This window comes from Motacilla alba, chromosome 4, assembly GCF_015832195.1.
Source record: "Motacilla alba alba isolate MOTALB_02 chromosome 4, Motacilla_alba_V1.0_pri, whole genome shotgun sequence".
NCBI classification, from domain to species: domain Eukaryota; kingdom Metazoa; phylum Chordata; class Aves; order Passeriformes; family Motacillidae; genus Motacilla; species Motacilla alba.
In genome coordinates this window covers 14,679,177-14,697,431 of record NC_052019.1, presented here as the reverse complement: position 1 = coordinate 14,697,431, position 18,255 = coordinate 14,679,177, and the positions used below count along the sequence as shown (strand labels likewise).

The 18,255-nt window shown below is 35.6% G+C and overlaps 1 protein-coding gene across 3 annotated transcripts in view; it reads right to left on the bottom strand.

The window, feature by feature from the left end:
• CPEB2 (cytoplasmic polyadenylation element binding protein 2) overlaps positions 1–18,255 on the bottom strand; it is a 52,623-nt gene that overhangs the window by 15,077 nt on the left and 19,291 nt on the right. The window contains exons 4-7 of one of the 3 annotated variants that reach the window (XM_038134853.1): positions 13,015–13,065; positions 6,467–6,490; positions 2,796–2,966; positions 1,125–1,214 (exon numbers count right to left, since the gene is read on the bottom strand). In XM_038134853.1, coding sequence (XP_037990781.1) covers positions 1,125–1,214; positions 2,796–2,966; positions 6,467–6,490; positions 13,015–13,065 — 336 coding nt within the window. The remainder of the gene's footprint in view (positions 1–1,124; positions 1,215–2,795; positions 2,967–6,466; positions 6,491–13,014; positions 13,066–18,255) is intronic. The other 2 variants (XM_038134855.1, XM_038134854.1) reach the window with 2 other exon arrangements.

Here is an 18,255-nt window from a genome sequence, read left to right as displayed (position 1 = left end):
AAATAAGGAAGTCTGAAAATACATCCTTAAGATGTTCAGATGCTGAGACAGGACTATCTCCTTGGAAACCAATGCCAGAATCCATTCCTTTCAGGTAAGAATATATTACATCTTCTGTCTTCTATATATTCATCACAGACTCTGTGAGATGCATCTTCTTTGAAGAGTTCCTTGGGAATTTCTCTTGGTAATTTATGAAGAGAGGTGCAGTCTAAGATAATCAAATTTAACTTGACAGTAGCTTTGTGGACTGGGCTGACAATCAAAAAAGCCAAAGCCTTTGTTTGTCTTAAAATTTCCTTGTAGCATTCATAAATGCTATTCAAATGCTTTCAATTCCATTCCCACTCTTTAGAGGGTCCATCGGGGATAATAATCCTGTCTTTTCTCCAGCACAGATGCACAGATAAATAAAGAATCAGTTTACAAAAGAACTATACGTACATTTGTCTCTTCCACAGAAGGAATGAATTTCTGCATTCTCTACAAAATCAATAACTTCTCCATTGCTTTCATGTCTGGATCACACTTCTGCATTTATTTTATATGTAACAATACATGACTGTACATGTACAGAGATATCTGAGGGGACATAACTACTTGATCTACAGAATGGTTTTTCCAACACTTTGTAAGTAATAGTAAAAAATCTAATCTAACAGCAACACTAGAAATAGTTTAAAATAAAAAAATCAGTATTTCACCATTTACAAAAAGATTAGAGCTTCAACAGGAAGTTCACATCCAAAAGTGAAAGATGCATATTTAATTATCTTGACCAGATAAGCAAATGCATCCTTCTGCATCCTGCCTTTAACCTCCTAGGAAAATATTTATGTAAGATTTTGTCTTAAAAAAATTGACCAAATTTCAGTTTTGGGAACCAGACAGAAATACAAATACAGAAGTGATGATCAATGATGCATACAACTACAGAGTGTTGACCTGATCAGGCTCAGTAACAAAACAACAGATTTTAGACTCAGTATGTAAAGGAACCACACTTGGACCTGCACTGAACCAACAGATTTAGGCATTCATTATACCCTTTGGAAAAAGATGAGACAGTGAGTGCAAATCTTGCTGTGGGAAACTAACAGGTTAAAACCTTCTAACTCTCTTACCTTTTGGTGGAAAATAGGACTTGCTCTCTGCTTTGTGAGGCCAATCTACTACCAAGGGCCCAAATCGTCTGAAGCTGGCAGTAATTTCATCTAAAAACATGTAAAATAGTTGCAATTAAAAGAAATTACATAACTCAGTGAAAAATACTATCAAGCAAAGATCTTTGCTTCTAGCAAATGTTGGCATTTCATGGGAAGAAGAACAAAATTTACAATTTTCATAAACAAAAGACTTAAATAGATGCATCTTCCAGAGTGTTCATATTTATACAACGTATTTCTGGTGATTTTAGTCTTACATTTGTTTTTTATTGCTTAAAACCAGCAGCATTTCAGAAGCATATGGGCAACTAAAGCCATTCATGGAAACTTGTGTGGTACTTCCCTAAATCCAAATCAGAATCTGGTTTGAATGAAATCAAATAAATTTACTGTTTAGTGATGTACAGTTCAGAGCTTTGTAAGTAGATATTTATATACCAAGTAACACCACAATTAACATGCTAGCAGTTTCCTATATATAGGAAATATATACAGGATATCTGCCCTACAGCAGACACTATGCATGTATCAGAGATAGAAATTTAAAGTTGTCTATTTAGAGGTGCTTCCAACAACCATGCTGCTGCCTTGCTGCAAGATTTACTCTGCCCCTTGCACAACTTTGAGTTCTTTCTGTCCGAGCCACACCTCCATGTCAGTGACTGGAAAAGCTTTGGCCATGGGTTACAAATACTCTAAACTATATAAAAGCAGCAACTCAAACACAAGTATGATCAATTTCCTTCAGTCATATCCTGCCATCATCATATAAACAGGGAGGAGAGAAATAAAATGTATTTCCATGTGTTTTTGTTTAGCACTAGTATTGTAGGCAACTGAAGCATACCAAAATAAATCCCTTAGTAGATTATAGGAGAGCATCTCAATGAAAATGGAACCAAAATCTGGTCTTCCCGTGTCTGAAAGTTAATTAAATGCAGTCAGCTTATTTGGTTTGCATGTTATTCTAGGATTACCATGAACCTCCTAACAGGACTTCCATTTACATTAGAAAGTTAACATGCAATTTACATTTACCTGCACAGGAGAAACCTCATATTAAACAGCACAATTACTTCAAATCACCGCTGGTGTACAAAGCAATTTCAGCTGGCTAGCAACCCGAGTTTCGGTAGTACAGTCTCCGTTCAATGCATCAAGAGTGCTCTGCTGCTTGACCTTGCTCTGCCTAAGTTTCTCTATTCCTCATCAGGAATAACATTAACCTTTCTATATCACTGCTGAGATCTTCAGGTAATAGTAAAATAGAATATGAAATTCATTTACGAATGGTAATTTCCTATGACTACAGAATAAAGCAGGCACAGATAGAGGAGGGCTAAGGTGTATTTGAAAGGAATATGCAAGATAAGCAGGAGCATGCACTCCAGGAATTACATGCAACTCTAAGCTGCAAGTGCAGAATCAGAAACAACTGCGCCAAAACCAAAACAGATGATTCTAAGCTCAACACACCCATCAACTTACATAAAGAACATGTACTTACAGCCTTTTGCACAACATTATTTTACTGAGTGGCTTATTTTTTTACTACTTCAGTCAAGTTTTTCATGACCTGTTCTTGTTTCTCCCTCCAAACATAGTCTGCTTGGTTTTCAGGCAGCTCACCTTCATCAATATCCGGTGGAAGACCTCCAACGAACACTTTCCGAGAGAAACGCTCAATTCGCTCTCCGTTCTGATGAGCTGAGTAACAGGTAGGGGAATTCAAGACTCCAACTTGATCACTGTGACCATCATCCAGCAAGCCATCATCTATTGGGAAGAGGGAAGAACGGCCTTAAAAAGAAAAGATAATAATGTACATTAAAATAATTTTGTGGCAGTATATGGTTTTGTAATTTTAGGGAATGGGGAATAGCATTTTGGAGAGTCAAAATGAAAACACCAAGATATTAGAAAAGTTGACATTAGTTTAAAGAAAAATTAGGAGAATAAAAAAAATGTGTTAAACTTCAAAATGGAATTTTAAGATTGCAAGCTGACATCACTGTAAGTGTATACTTCATATTACATTACATGGTAGTTGCTCTGCTGCATCCAGTAGATAAGTGGCAATTTTGTTTTAATTAAAGGGTCTTATTTATGAAAAGAAAATACTACAGATTGCTTAAGTGAGCTTTGTTAGTCTGCCTTTGGTTTAGCTTCAAGTTAAACTGATAACTTCCTCCACCTGAATAACTACAGTGTGTCTAAACCCTTAAATTTAATTGAACAGGGAAACAGAAACATCACTATCACAAGTTTCAAACATGTATTTCTAAAGGTATTGGATGCTGCTAACACAAGCATATACTCAATTTCTAAGAAAGCAAAAGAGAATTTTAGTAAATGTGTAAAATGTAACACTTGAAAAATGAGTCACAATGCTGATTTATTCTTCTCACTCTCAATTTACTACAGATTTGGAGGGAAGCCTTGTGGCAGTTCCTAACATGTAGTAAACTCCAGTGAGTTTACTGCTACCCTGAAAAGCACAAGTGTAAAATCTGAGAAGTTCACAGGATGGCTTTGCAAATGCAATCTGACCCAAAAAGACACTTGGACCACAGAGGGAAGTGAAAATATGGTAATTCTGTCCCACATATTTCTCCCCCATTTCATATTTACAAATTTTGTAGAACTCTGAGCAAAAAAAAATAAATTCAGAAGGCCAGGATATTTATCTTGGCATATTCGATCTTTTATTGCTTTAGTCAGCAGCATTAAGATTAATGATAGCTTCAAATTCAGAAGTCAGTCTTCTAATTGCAAAAAGCCCCAAAATAAAGACTTTGTGAAGCAAAACAAATGATCCACATCACCATTTCTTCTGAAATGCCATTTTCCCTGTTTGCCACTCATTTAAAAAATAATCATTATTAACTCAACTGCTTTCCCAAAAGAAGCAAGAAAGCCCAATCAAAAAACAATCTAGCACACTTTTGGGAAGCAAGCTAGTAGTTTCTCATTTTAAATAGACAACTTCTTCCAGATTCACCCACAGAAAACCCATAGTCGGAACCAGTAGGTCCCTGACAGCTGAGTGTGCAGTACCTGGCCGTGAGCAATACTGCAGTCTTTAATTCTCCAGCTCAGGAGAACATTAGCAGTAAAGCCTGGTAGGAATACCAGCAGATCCAGTGCTGACCAGCTGGGGGTGAGAGCAGTATGAAAGCCCTTAATTTCCAGAACACCACCTCAGAATCAGGTGGTTAAAAGACAAGGATGGAAAACAGCAAATATTATGACCACCAACTTATGTTACAGTAATGCCTATTGACACTGATGTGGTATCTCAACAAAAAAGCTGAATGAAAGCACAGGACAATATAAAACAACCAAATATAAAGCATCACGAGGACACAAAATTAAAAGCAGGACTGCAGCACTGTATCAAGTAATAAAGAATGTTATCTACATCATTTTTATGGTGGCATATCTGTGTCTTCAGCAGACATCCACTGAAGAGGAGTACAGCAAATACAGAAAGCTGTAGTAGGCTCCTCCTTTCCATTAGAATTGGTGATAGCCGTGTTTGAGAATGACTAGTGGGGAGCAAGAGATGCTTGGTCTCATAAGGACACATTCAACAGGTCTGCAACAGATCAGCAGAGCTGGCCGAGAAAGCGGAAGCATGTAGCTGGTCCTCAACGGGACAGAAAAGTGAGCAAGCAATGGAGACACATAGCTACCATAGCTGGATGAAGCAGGCAAGAAGATTCCTCTTGTATATCAGCTATTTAGGCATGAGAGGAGCAAGACTGAATTTATGACTGCAGCAGCTGCATACTATAGATATGAATTTTAATTATGAAGACAAGTAAGAATGATCAAATCTTTAAGATGTATATGAACAAGTGGTAAGATTTGGTTGCACAACCAAGAAATGCAATGAATTTCTGAATTATTACAGTGAATGATGGAGAAGATGGAGCTGTTACCATAAGAACAGTGACAGGAAGAAGTGCATAATGGAAGAAATAAGACTCATACTGCAGGAGCCTGCAGGTAACTGAAAGTGTCAATTTTAAGACATTACACTAATATTCACTAATATTCTCAATATCTTAAATCTAAAATTACCGTAATTTAGCTTGGTTTGTAAGAAGTGCTTCTTAGACAATAAAACTTACAGTATAGACAAGTATATAACAGGGAAAACAGTCTTAGAATAACCCTCAGAATAATCTGTTTGTACCCACAGACCCCTGCTAAAATCTAAGAACAATGAGAATTGTTCTTTACAAATAAAACCAGCAGACACGTTCTGAAGTGATACCAGAGAGCTCAGTTTAACTTTAACGTGGGTAAAGGTTTGCCAAAAGCACTGTAGCTCCTCTGAGAGCTAAGGTGACATGAAGGACAATAGATAAACACTTTCAGAGTAATATGGTCCCTATGACTCCTATTACTTTCTTCGCCATCCTCTTCACTTCTAAATGCCTCTCAGATACAGAAAGCAAAAAGGTAAATTGCTTTTCCATTCCAACAGGCTTTTGCATTTCTCCTGATGACTCTGAATAAAAAGGATTAGCCCTTCTAAACACTTGTTTCTTTTTGTTTTATGACAGTAAAAAAAAAAAGCAGAACCTGGCAGGAATTGTCAAAATTCTTGTACTGTTACATCCACTGGCCATGATCTACAATATCATCCCTCTCCAGATTATGGCTACCAAGCACTGGGTTATGAACCAATGCAGAGACTAAGATAGACACATGCACTGATGTGTATGTGGTGAATACCAGAAGTTACCAAAGATCTTGGCAGTTTGTTCTTGCATGTTTTACATGCTCTTTATAACAACTTCACATCACATCCTAGCACAGTTAAAACGGTAGAGTTTTTCAAGGTTAGTGAGCACATATTGGCTTATACTATGAAGATCTGTTTACTACTTCTAAGAGCAGTCTACTAGATTTCTTGCTAAGTTTATGAAAGGCTTTTCGCTTTACTCTGTACACTACTGCTTCTACAGAAGCAAAAGGAGTTAGACGGACAACTAGCAAACTGCATACTTTTAAAGGTGGTAATGACTGCAAGCAGTAGCCATTAGCATGAACTAAATCATTATTAGAACTGCAGTTTTTAACTGGTTAAAGGATTTTCAATTCAGACTCTAAAAGAACAATGATCATAACAATCCAGACTGTACTCCTCCTTCCCTCACACCCTCCATTCTCCCCAAACTAAAATAACATGCAGATAAGCAATTACAATCAATAATCTGGATTAATTAATCATAATGATCAGTAACAGATCAGAATTAATTGAACTGTAACAAACAGAAGTGAATTACCTCGTCTTCGCCCATAACTCCTCGCTGCATGCAAACAAAGGACAAATTGTAAAATGTCAAATAACTGTATCATGCCCACAGACTAAAATATTTAAGATACAAAGAACTGTGTGGGTAAGCAGTAAGTAAAGACCTGCATCTCTACTTGGTACTGATAATTGTAGATGAGAATACATTAAAATCTCACAGAAATACCATACTATTTTACTACTAAATTGATGTTAACACCAGCTGTAAGTAAAATTCTTTCAAATATTTCAACATCTTTAAACTTGACCTTCACTTCATGTTAATTATGGATGAATTAATTCTGGGAACTTTGCAATTCATCCTCAAAATGTGATTTGTATCATACACAAGTGCCTAAATAACACACATATGGTATTGAAACTGTCAAAAGGAAAATACTACTGTAAAAAGCATGTAGAAAGTGTTAAATTAATCACAGACACATCCTGGTCCACATGGAACAGTTTGTACAGTCCTTTGCAGTGACAATGCAAATGCTGTAAGCCGTGACCTTCCTTTTTCATGAAAAGACCTAGCAGAAAATTAACCGCAAGGTTTTGTTTGAAACAAAAGATGCCTTGTACTAGCAAACGAAATCAGGGCACAAGTCACAAGAAATAGCATTGTATCAAAAACACTGCACAAAGGCAAAGCAACAATTTTGCATAGACTTCAAGTAAATCCAAGATTTTCCTAACTTTTGAGTTTTGCAAGATTCTTAAAGAGATCATGCTGGCAGCTACAGTTCAGAAGACCGTACTGATTGCTTCTCTGCCTGAAGGCTAAGAAACTAAAAATAGACAGATTACTAATACAGAAACTATTAAGCTTTGTGCAATTTCTTAGTTACATTTCCACAAAGTATTTTCTATTCCTGTTTAACAGACTCAGTATCTGAGAAAAATTACTTTAATCATTACACAGTGGCATTAAGTATCCAAATAGAAGTTACTATTAACCATAGGATTATAGCAACATTTAGGAACAGACTGCTGTGTCTCAGCATTATTATTTTGATTTTATGAGGCCTCTATATATACAGTTCTCCTAAAAGCAACTGTTGTTCTGGGCCACTGAAATACATATAGACTCAAAATCATTGATTCGTAAATGTCATTCATTGTTCCATTCTCATATTATGAAATACTTATATCCTGGTACCTCCTATTTGATTAGGGGTTTTCAAAAAATTTATTAAATACAGCATTTTTTCCCTTTGTTATCTTGATTCCTTCCAACTAGAAATTCAGTGGGTTGTTTATGGAACGCCAAAAAAAAAAAAACAAACTTTCTTGTTTTTCCTCCCTTAGAAAAGTTATTTTTACACAATAGTCATGATCTTTCTATCCAATTTGCACCGAACTTGTTTCAGATTTATTCTCTCCCACATGAAATTATTATTGAAGAGAATAGTTTTTGCTTAAAGGTTTTCAGATCTTTAAAATATCTACTGGAAAGCCAAAACAGAAAAAAAACCCCCACTTTCTGAAAGAGACCTGGCTATCGAAACAAGTGGAAACACTTTAATTCAGATTTCCAACATGAAAACAGAATCCATGAAACTGTGTATTCTTCTGTGTGGTCAGCTCTCTCACTAAGCGCTGGGCAGACTGATGTTAAGCCTCAGACATGTTTTCTCCCTGAAGCCAGGCCCTCAGAAGACACGCAGTTCTGTGTCAGTGCTGCAGCTTGTACAAATATCCTGACTCCTGGCCAAAGTGACTCCCACACAGCATTAGCAGTAGCGTCACTAAGCCCTCGCCTAGCCCCCACATGCCTTTTTTTTTTTTTAATTAAATAAATTCCATCCACAAATAAAACTAGAGTAAGCAGGGACAATTCAAGTGCAGCCCACCCACAGCAATGTCTGCAGTGCCGTGTTCTCTCAAAGGACAATACAGTGATGCACACTAATATTCATCTTTCGGCACAGGTGTCAGGATACTGCTTTTCTTTTCTTCCACCCCTTTCAGCCTACCAAACCAGCTCAGCTATTTTCTTACATTTTCATAGTTAAGACAAGTTGATATGCAGAAAAATATTTTGTTACAGAACAACTGAAGTTTTCTTCTTTGTGCATTCAAAAAAAGGACACAGGAATAAGGAAAAACAAACAAAAAAAAAAGAGTTATTAAAATGTTAAAAAACTCTATGCAGTTAAAACAGTAGATGGTGCAGTATTTTATATATATGGAAATTGCAACAATGTACCAAAGTTTTCTATGTATTTCTTGCTTTAGCAGAACAATGAAATCAGGGAAAACGGGAGAAAAATTGTACCTGATGTTGTCACATCATTTACTTTACTTGTATAGCAAACCTTCCTCCCTAAAATTCATGTCTTGCTCATTTAGAGTGCAAACTAGTGTGGGCAGGGTAAATGCTACTTTGCATCTAGAAAAACGCAGATTTTCTCTATTTATTAAAATAATATGCACATAATGTTTTACACCTTATAAAGCACACATGCTTACAGAGCATGGCAGCTGTATAAATATAGTTAATTACAGGTTTACCTATACATCAAGACTGTACAGAAGTATTTAACATAGACATAATTAGTGCACATGTTTATACGTAAATAATTGCAGGGAAGACAGCTCTTTTGGAAAAGGCCAGACATTGCAGGCAAATAATGGATTTACAGCAACAAAAAAGGAGAGATTAAACTGTTTTCCTTAACTTTTCCAAATACTAAGTCATACACAAATTTGTCTTTTAAAAAATAAAGCTGGATATTTTAATTAGCCAGTAACTTGGAAATATTTCAAATGAATGAGAATGAATGAAAGACACTTTCAGTACAGAAAATATCAATTAGGCAACACATACAAGAAGTATAATGATGCCCAATAAAATGAAAACCAGTAACACTGGAACCTTCCAAAATTAAGAGTGCTGTATATGCTACAAAGACATTCCCTTTTAGCTAAAACCTTCTTCTTCTATATCCCTGAAGTTGCATACTAATACAGCTTACACTCATCAGAAAAATTAAAATCCCCCTTTCTGCAATGTACATCAGGTCACAGATTTAAGACATAATACATTTGTTGTGCATGCTTATCTAACATCGAGGCAATAGAACTGTACATTATGTGAGCAATGCTACCACAAAAGATACCAAATGTATGGTTTCATTTTGTTCAGACACATATTTCAAATACACAACCAGAGATCAACTATACACATATTGCAAGAGCTCAGCTGAATGACTAAGCTCAATTAAAGATACTATGTTGTTTATCAGGCAAACTTCCTACAAAGATAAAATACTATTTGTCACTAACATTGCAACATAACAATCAAACAGTGAGAGAGACATGATGAAGCCTTTTTCATTAATAACTGTAAATCAAAGAAATCCATAAACAGTTACAGCAATTATTTCCCAAGAGTCTGGACTAAAGCAGGTAAATGCCTAACTCCCATTTTATTCTATTGGATTTGGGTGTCCAAATTCCATTTACATTTCTTTAGAAACAACACCTTCATAGATTTTAAGGCTGAAAGACATCATTATGGCCAGTCAAGCTTGGCACGCCTCTAAGACTACACAAGTTCATTTAGCAATTCCTGTATAGCAAGTTTAGTAATTTCTGATTGATGTGCTTTCTTTAGAAGCACAACCAGTGACAGTGTCTGTAAGAAGTCTAATAAGCCATTGCTAAACTAATCAAATGGGGAATTATGTCTCAACAGCAATTGAAAAAATGCAATGCTTTAAAACAACAGAAAGTAGGGGAAACCCCAAAATGGGGAAAAACACCCTACATCCCAATAAACTTGACTCTTGGATTATTACATTCAAAAATGTTCTCTCTAAGCTGAGAAAGCTGCAGTCAGGTACATCCATTCCAAAGTATCTTTTTTTTTTGACTTTTGAGAGATAACAGTCATTAAAAATGCATTAATTTTTTTTTTTTACAGCTTAAGCTGAAACAGATACATAATTATACATAATTTATTAAAACACATAAATCAGGTTTCCTTTGGTTCATTTCATTAATTTAAATAATGAAAATTGTAAATATTAATTTTACGTACAGTTCAGTAAGTACATTTTAAATGAGTTGGAAAAAAAATCTATCATTTAAGAAGAGGAAAAACTACCTGAAAAATAGTTTTATCTAGAAGCACTTAGTCTTAAAACGGCTGCACAATTTCAGCCTGGGTCATGTTAGAACCTTTCTGGAATCCAGAAATACCAGTTCACTAAAATTAATCTCACAAAAATCCAGAGAGGGTCAGTGTTAAGTATTAGTGCAGGCATAAATGGGCAGAGGATGTTCAAAAATATTTGTTATTTGCGTTCAGGAAGGTCTGGTATTCCTGCTCTTCCTCATAGATACTACAGTACTTACTGAGAAATCAAGGGAAAAATGTGGAGTATTTGAATTACCAACTCTTATTTTCCCAAATCTCCCCCCAAGGCAGCAGTTACAGGGATAGAGGGAAATGTTAGCATGAACCCACTTAAGTCGAGAAGGAAATTGAAGTTTACAAGTTCATCAACAGGTGTTCAAACCATAATTCTCATTACTGCACATTTGGAGGAAGTCCCTCAATTCTTGCTAAGAAAGAAAGGTTGTGTAGAGTCTGAGCAGCTGGAGCTTCCCAAAAGCTGTTTCTAGTGCTTCTGTTCTTGAGCTGCAAGAAGCTGCAGTTACGACATGCCAGCCTGCAGGGGCTCTGAAGAGCGTTCCTGACTGCCCTGGCCTGCACCAGCAGCTACATCAGACTCCAGCGATGTGCTAGAGACTAGGTGTCTGCACAACAAGGCTCTGAACTAAATTCTAAAGGGCAGAATTTAAAAATTATGTGTTGCAGCACCTTTTAGATACTTAAGCTGTTATTTTTATCTCACTTACTGAAGCCTGAAAATAATATTGCAGCTTTTAAAGAGGATAGCAGTCACACTAAGTGCTACCTCTCAAAGTACAAGAGAAACCACACAAGCATTAAAAGCAAGATGTTTTTCAGGGCATGTTCTAGCTTTGTGGTAAGATTTTAGGATAGACTGGTACCACTGTGTTTCTCCAGTGCTCATGATAACAACAAACCCCTTCTTTCCTAGATATTCCACAGAGTAACAATAGTTCCCATGTGCTTTTTTAGCACGCAAAATTCTAAAAAGAGAAGTTCACCATTCTAAGTAATATTAAACAAATTAAAATATTAATTTCTTACAGCCATCTCACTGAAATACTTCAGTTTCTCTTCATACCTTCCCATCTAACACTTCCTTGTACAGCAGCAGATAATGACAATTGCACATATACCACCTGAACAAACCAGTTTGCAGAACAGGTCTTAAAGCTGCAGTTAAATACAGAAAGTAAAATTTTGTAAATGTTGTGACATCAAGCACATTTCACTGTAGAGGAATCAAAATCAGTGTTTAGCCAACACTATATTATTTCTACAGTTAAGTACCTATTTTTTCTTTTCAAGATACTTCATTATCTTAAAATTACCTATTCAATACCAAAGGACCTACTTCTCCAAATGGCCATTGCGCAGTATTTTCCTTCCCTGGGCATAAAGGTAAATCTTAATTTCCTTAAAATATTAAACATTTGCTCAGTGTTATGCAGGGAAAATAGATATTTGTTTGCATTTTATATCCACTTGCACAAGTGTAAATGACTGTGCAGAACGGGTTAAGGCAATTAAAAAAAACACCAAAACCTAACAACAACAACAAAAAAAAAAAACCCTTCCAAATAATTTCCAACAGCAACAAACGTGTTTTGGCCATATTTTTTTTATTAAGAGATCTTCACTGTTAACTCTTTGACTCATCAAGTGAATGACAAAAGTGTACTTTGTGTACAACAGCTTCCATGTCTTCTAATCTAGAGAAGCTGTGGCACAACAGCTCTAATGTTTCCCAATGCAGAAAACACTTATGTGCAAAACCCCTGATTTATTATTGACTTAGATGGATTACCAAGCTGTGCTTCCTTCTTTAGCCTTGAACAAAGGCTAAAGTTCATGCCTCCACTCAGTAGCAGATGTTCATGAAGTCTGACCTACTGGGAGAGGAACATGAACATGAACTCTAACTTCAGCATATTTCATGGTTAGACGCGTGCTTGACAAAAGCCACTTTCAAAATCCCCAGCAAAAATATAATGTTATTTCACATGAGTGTAAAAAAAACTGTCTAGTTCACTCTTTATTTACCCAATATAGAAAAACATGTGTTTCTGGCCTTCTTATTTTTCTAATTCCTGTTTCAGTATAATAGATTTCCTACAGCCCTTTGGAAAACATACCCCTGGACTGCTTGAGAACAAAACAGAATAATGCACCATTATGAGCATTTCAGATTTCCAATAAGCTAGATATAATGAAAGTCTGTTGCAAGATTAGCTCTTGCCATTCAACTCCAAGAAATGGCAACAGTCCCATCAGTGTTGAAGACCAGAGGCAAGTAATTTGGTAACAGAATAGAACAGTATAATTTTATACCAACATGTCAGATTTAAGCTAAGCTAGAGATAATTAGAAACTGTTATAAGATTAGAACTTACCATTTAACATCAGAAGATTGTCAGTCCCCGGATGTGGATAACTCAAGCGACCTTAAAAGAAAACAAAAACCAAAGAACAAAACATATGCAGAGGTTTTAGCTATTATGGTAGGAAAAAAATAATGAAAAATCACTGCTTAGAATTTGCCTAAGGGAAATAAAGAGCTAATATTTAACTCCAAGCACATTAACCAACAATACCCTTGACCCAAGTTAAAGCTGACAAGAACAGACTTCTTAACCTTAATTCTCTGGTCATAAGATCTGCAGTGTACTTTGGGATCAGCTCCAATAGGATAAAGCCACTTTTTGTTTCATGACACCCAGAAATAGTGCTGACTGCTTTAGTCTTCTCTTTCACAGCGACTGTGAATAACTGCACTATGCACATTGCTTAACAGAGTGGCATTTCTACAACTTAATGCTTCTCTACTGAAGCAATTTAAGAAAAATCATGTTAATAAGAAACAAGGCATGCAAATGTTATTAACCGATTTATGACTACATCTTGGTTTATTTCATATAACCCTGGTATGTAATATTTTTCAGTAAGTCTAGCAACATTAGAGCAGTAGCTTATCTACAGATTCAACAAAATTAAAGGCTATTATTGAAAAAATTTTCAGCATTTTAGACGGAATAAATAAAATTACATGAAAACTTTATATCATGACATTAGAATTTTTCAAGAACTGCATTTTACTGCACCAGTGGCATGTTATACTTTAGTACTTAAAATGCACAGCTGAAGTGTCTGTTCACTACAAATTCCTTTTTATTAAAGGAGACTTTTTCTTTTTACAGGAAGCTGCAAACATACCAATAGTGCACACTGACCTAGGGAGACATTTACAATAACTGCTGTGTTTGGAAAAACTGTGGTTGAATGTGCAAAAACCTGCATTGCCATCTATCTTGCTATTGAAATATATTTGCTTGCTCATAATCTGAGGAACATTACATATATATACGTGAATACTGTGACTTAAACATCTCAATCTTTTGAAGGAAATAGGAATGCTTGTAGAAGCATAAAGAAGAACCCAGTCTGGAAGCAATGGGCATGTAGAACTCACACACTTTTAAAGGGTCATATATATGCAGACGGCTTGCAAGAAAAAGAAACCCCACGGGGAGAAAAGAAAGAAAACCAAATCAGCAAGCTATATATTAGGGCTGTCTAGCAATTCTTATCATACTCTGCTTGATCCTCTACTGCAGGAAAACCCATGAGCTTAGCAGCAAGACCAGAAATTTCTTGAAGTAGTTCTGAATCCCAAGGGACAACTTTGGGGTTAAATAAAAAGTATTTTTGTTGTAAATCTGTACCTCTTCTCCTTTAAGAAACCAACATGGTAATTTTCTGCCAAAAAATAATTTGAAAATATACACATCCCAAACTCTGCAATGTAAAACTTCAAAATAGAAGATTAAGATAATTTGGGAAATTTTGTTCAGCCTTATTATTTACAGGCATTGTGGAAAAAATATTTTTATACAGCTATGAACTATTTTTCATCCCACAGATTTTATTATTGTAAGAATGGATGGTATCAGAACACCTGCAGATTAGGCAAGAATGATTTGCTGTTGAATTTGGAAGCACTGAAAGGCTAGGGCAGGCTCCTGGAGAAGGGCAGATGAATTCCACACAGAAGGACTCTGCTGTCTCATCTAACTTCAACAGAATCTTTGAGTAGGCTTAGGAAAAACACTTAACACAAAAACCTTTGTAGGAGCCTCTGTCTTTACGTTTCTTGTCTTCAAAGTATCCAGTTTTAATATATTTCTTCTGTTATACTGAACATCTAGAGTTGCATCTAATGTTTTTTTGGAACTATAAAAATTCTACGCTTCTAGCAATGCATGCTGGTAAAATAGGCAAAGAATCAGGAAAAAGGTGTCTTTAAATTGCAGTCAGGGAGCTGCCACAGCTCAGCCTGGTGTAGAAGTTACTTTGCTACACTTCTTAGGCATTTGCTCTATCAAGGCTAACATTCATTTGTCTAACAGCAAGAACTTCACAAGATCACTGTCATATCATGTTTATATACACTGCTATAGAAACATTTGTAACAGTATTATTTGCAAATCAGAATGCTCTATTTATCAAGAATAACAAATGAAATTGTGAGACATTATCTCAAACTTCCTTGACTCTGTGGTGGTGACAGTCTTCCCCCCTATCTGAATGTGTCCTTTTCTCCTATTTAGCAAGAGAGACAAAGGATAGGGTTTTTTTCCTGCAATGATTTCATAAACAGAAGTTGGATTTAAGGCCTAGTAGGAGAGAGAAGCTCACCAGTGTCAACACCTGGGGAGGAAAACTTCTAAAAATATTAAATGCTAGGTTTATGCAATTCTGTTTTTGCATTCTTTTGTTTTTTTCCTTTATAGCTTCACAAATAAGCTGCATCTGAAACACATATGCCAAGCTGAAGTAATGAAGGACTTATGAGTGGAAGGATAGGACTGCACCAGGCAGCTGGGCCCACCACTGCAGCCCAAAATCCCATCTCATTGCTGGGGAGATGAATGTACGAACTCAGATAATGAATGATTTCAAGGTTACAAAGGAAAACAACTAACACGATATTCAGTACACTGCTGTATTGATACGTCTAAGTTTTATTTATATGGTTATTTCAATGAAATCACACTTTACTGCATTCTCATGAACTAAACCCCTGTATTTGTTACCTGGTCTATCACTTGGACATACAACTTTAAGAACATTTTAAACATAAAATGTTTGCTTACTTTTCCAAAATGCAATCACTGCTACTTATTTATAATGTTAGTTTAGGTTCTTATCCCTCATATTAAACTGTTGAAGTAAAATGAATTGTTTTCTAGGCTGCCCACCTGAATTTCATGACATACATATATTTAGAACATTTCTCACATGGAATTGGGTTCAAGATCAGTTTTATACAGAGCTCAGACCACAGGATTTTTGAACAGGTTATTCTAGTTAATTGGAAATTTACTATATTAAACCTCACTTAAAATATCAGGATGTCGAATACAAAAGATGGGAGCACCATCTTGTAACAATTTACTTTGCCACTATCACATACATCCTTCTAGCTGGCTATTTTCTGTATGTTGTTTGATGCATTAAAAAATGTATGTTGTTTGATGTATTAAAAAAAAGATACCATTTTAAGAACAAGGCACAAATCCTATCTAATCCCATGCTTCTTCAATGTCAGTAATCTAGAAATGTATAAACCATTCAACGGTCTTCTAGCAGTTCCAGAGGCCTCCACCTGCTTAAAAAAGTAGTTTTAATAATAAAGATGATTGAATAGTTTAAAGTCAGCTACCAATTACTTAGGAAGTATCTAATATTTAAATAATAGATTTAGTTCATTTCTGAAAATTGTAAAGTAATGAATTCACTACCTCTCTATAGAACTTGTCTACAGATCCAAAATTTGTAACCTACTACTATCTGGTACAAATAAAGTGGCTAATATTACCATTCTGTATCAGAGAGATCATCATGAAATTCATCATCACAGAAATTCTCTGTGCAAACCTGAACTTGCAACTTCACCATGCTACTTACTGCTAATTAGTAATTCTCATGTATCGCGGCTAAATTGAAACTAGCACTACCAAGAAGCAGCAGGTATGCCGGACACTTCTTATACAACTAGAATTCTATCAAATCTAGCCTCCTCTTCCTTACCTAAATGTAATTAGTATTAACAGAACTGCCTGCCCCACACACATTTCTCAATGCACTCTTCTGTGAGGACAAAAAAAAAATTAAAAGCTTCAAGTAAGTTTTGGTGGGCCATTATATCCATTGAATCCAATTAAGAGTCTTGCTAATCCAAACATGAGGGAAGAGTAACGAACTTAGTTTCAGCAACATTTCTGTAATCTCATGTTACTGATAGGGGCAAAGGAAATTTAAATTTTTGTAAACATCTTGGCATACTCACTTTTTATTTTAAGGCAAATTCAAATCTACTTTTAGAAATGCATATTCTTAATTCCTAGTTAACTAAACTGATGGAGGAATCCCATATATTAAAACCTTACTGCTGTAAACACCACTGACTCACAGATTCACAAGTTCGATATTTCACTTCTACTCTCCTCCTTTTTAAAAAAAGTCTTAGTTTGTTGTATGAAGATACTGAGAATCAAAAACTCCTTACCCCTTTTCCTTTTTTTCAAGAGATCTCCTGAGTAGAAGAGAGAAAGCTTCCAAGTCAAGCTTTTCCCAGAAAGAGAGAATGGCAGAGGATCACAGCAGTTTAAGAAAGCACAGATTTTGGAACCAGTGTAGCTAAGACAACAGCACAAACCCGTGTTTGGACAACACCTAGTTACAGAAAGCCTAGAGAATGCATTTTCCAGTGCTTGCGTATGAACTATGCAAGTCACAACGAGGCCAAATGGGTTGTCTCTGATAATCCATGCATTCACACAAATCAGTATATCAGTCTCAAATATATTCTTTCATCAGAAAAAGTTTCTATGAAAGAAAGAAGAAACAATGCCTATGTAAGATTTCAAAGTCTTTTATGTGACAAGGGAGAGAATTTTTTCCTCTGTATTTTTTCCAGCCTCAGAAATTCTCTTCTTGGCACAATTTGAATTACTCTAGGAAGAAACTGTGCAGCTTTAAACTTCAGAGCTTCATAACACAAAATATAAAACAAATGTATTTGAAAGAAAGACAATACTCTTTGTGCCACAATCTTTACTAGAAAGATGTTTAAAACAGCAGGTAATGAATCTCATTAAATCAGTCTCCTCAATACTAATATATATTGCATAGAAAATGTAACAACTGCTTCTAAGCTTTCTCCACAAACTGCTTCAGCCCAAATGCACTGTCTTTCTTGCTTCTTGACAGAAAAATGCATTGATATTTGGGGGAGCAGAAGTGAAAAAAAGAAAACCAGGTACGCAAGTGGTATGTCTGAAGAGTTATACTAGCAATACCTCTATGAGTCAGGCTATCAGTATTTTAATTCTTCTCTCAATTGTTTTAAGAACTATTAGAAAAATAAAAAGGGTATTTAAGAACAATTATATAAAAAAGAATTAATTTAACTTCAGATTTTATTTCACTGGAATTGAATGGATGGGATAATCTTAAACATTACTTAAGGTCTTGTTATGAAAAGCATTTCAAGAAAGCTGCATGGGAAAGATTAGTTTTAATATGATCAGTATTTCTGCTGCAGTGACTAGTGAAGTCAAACATCTTCTCCC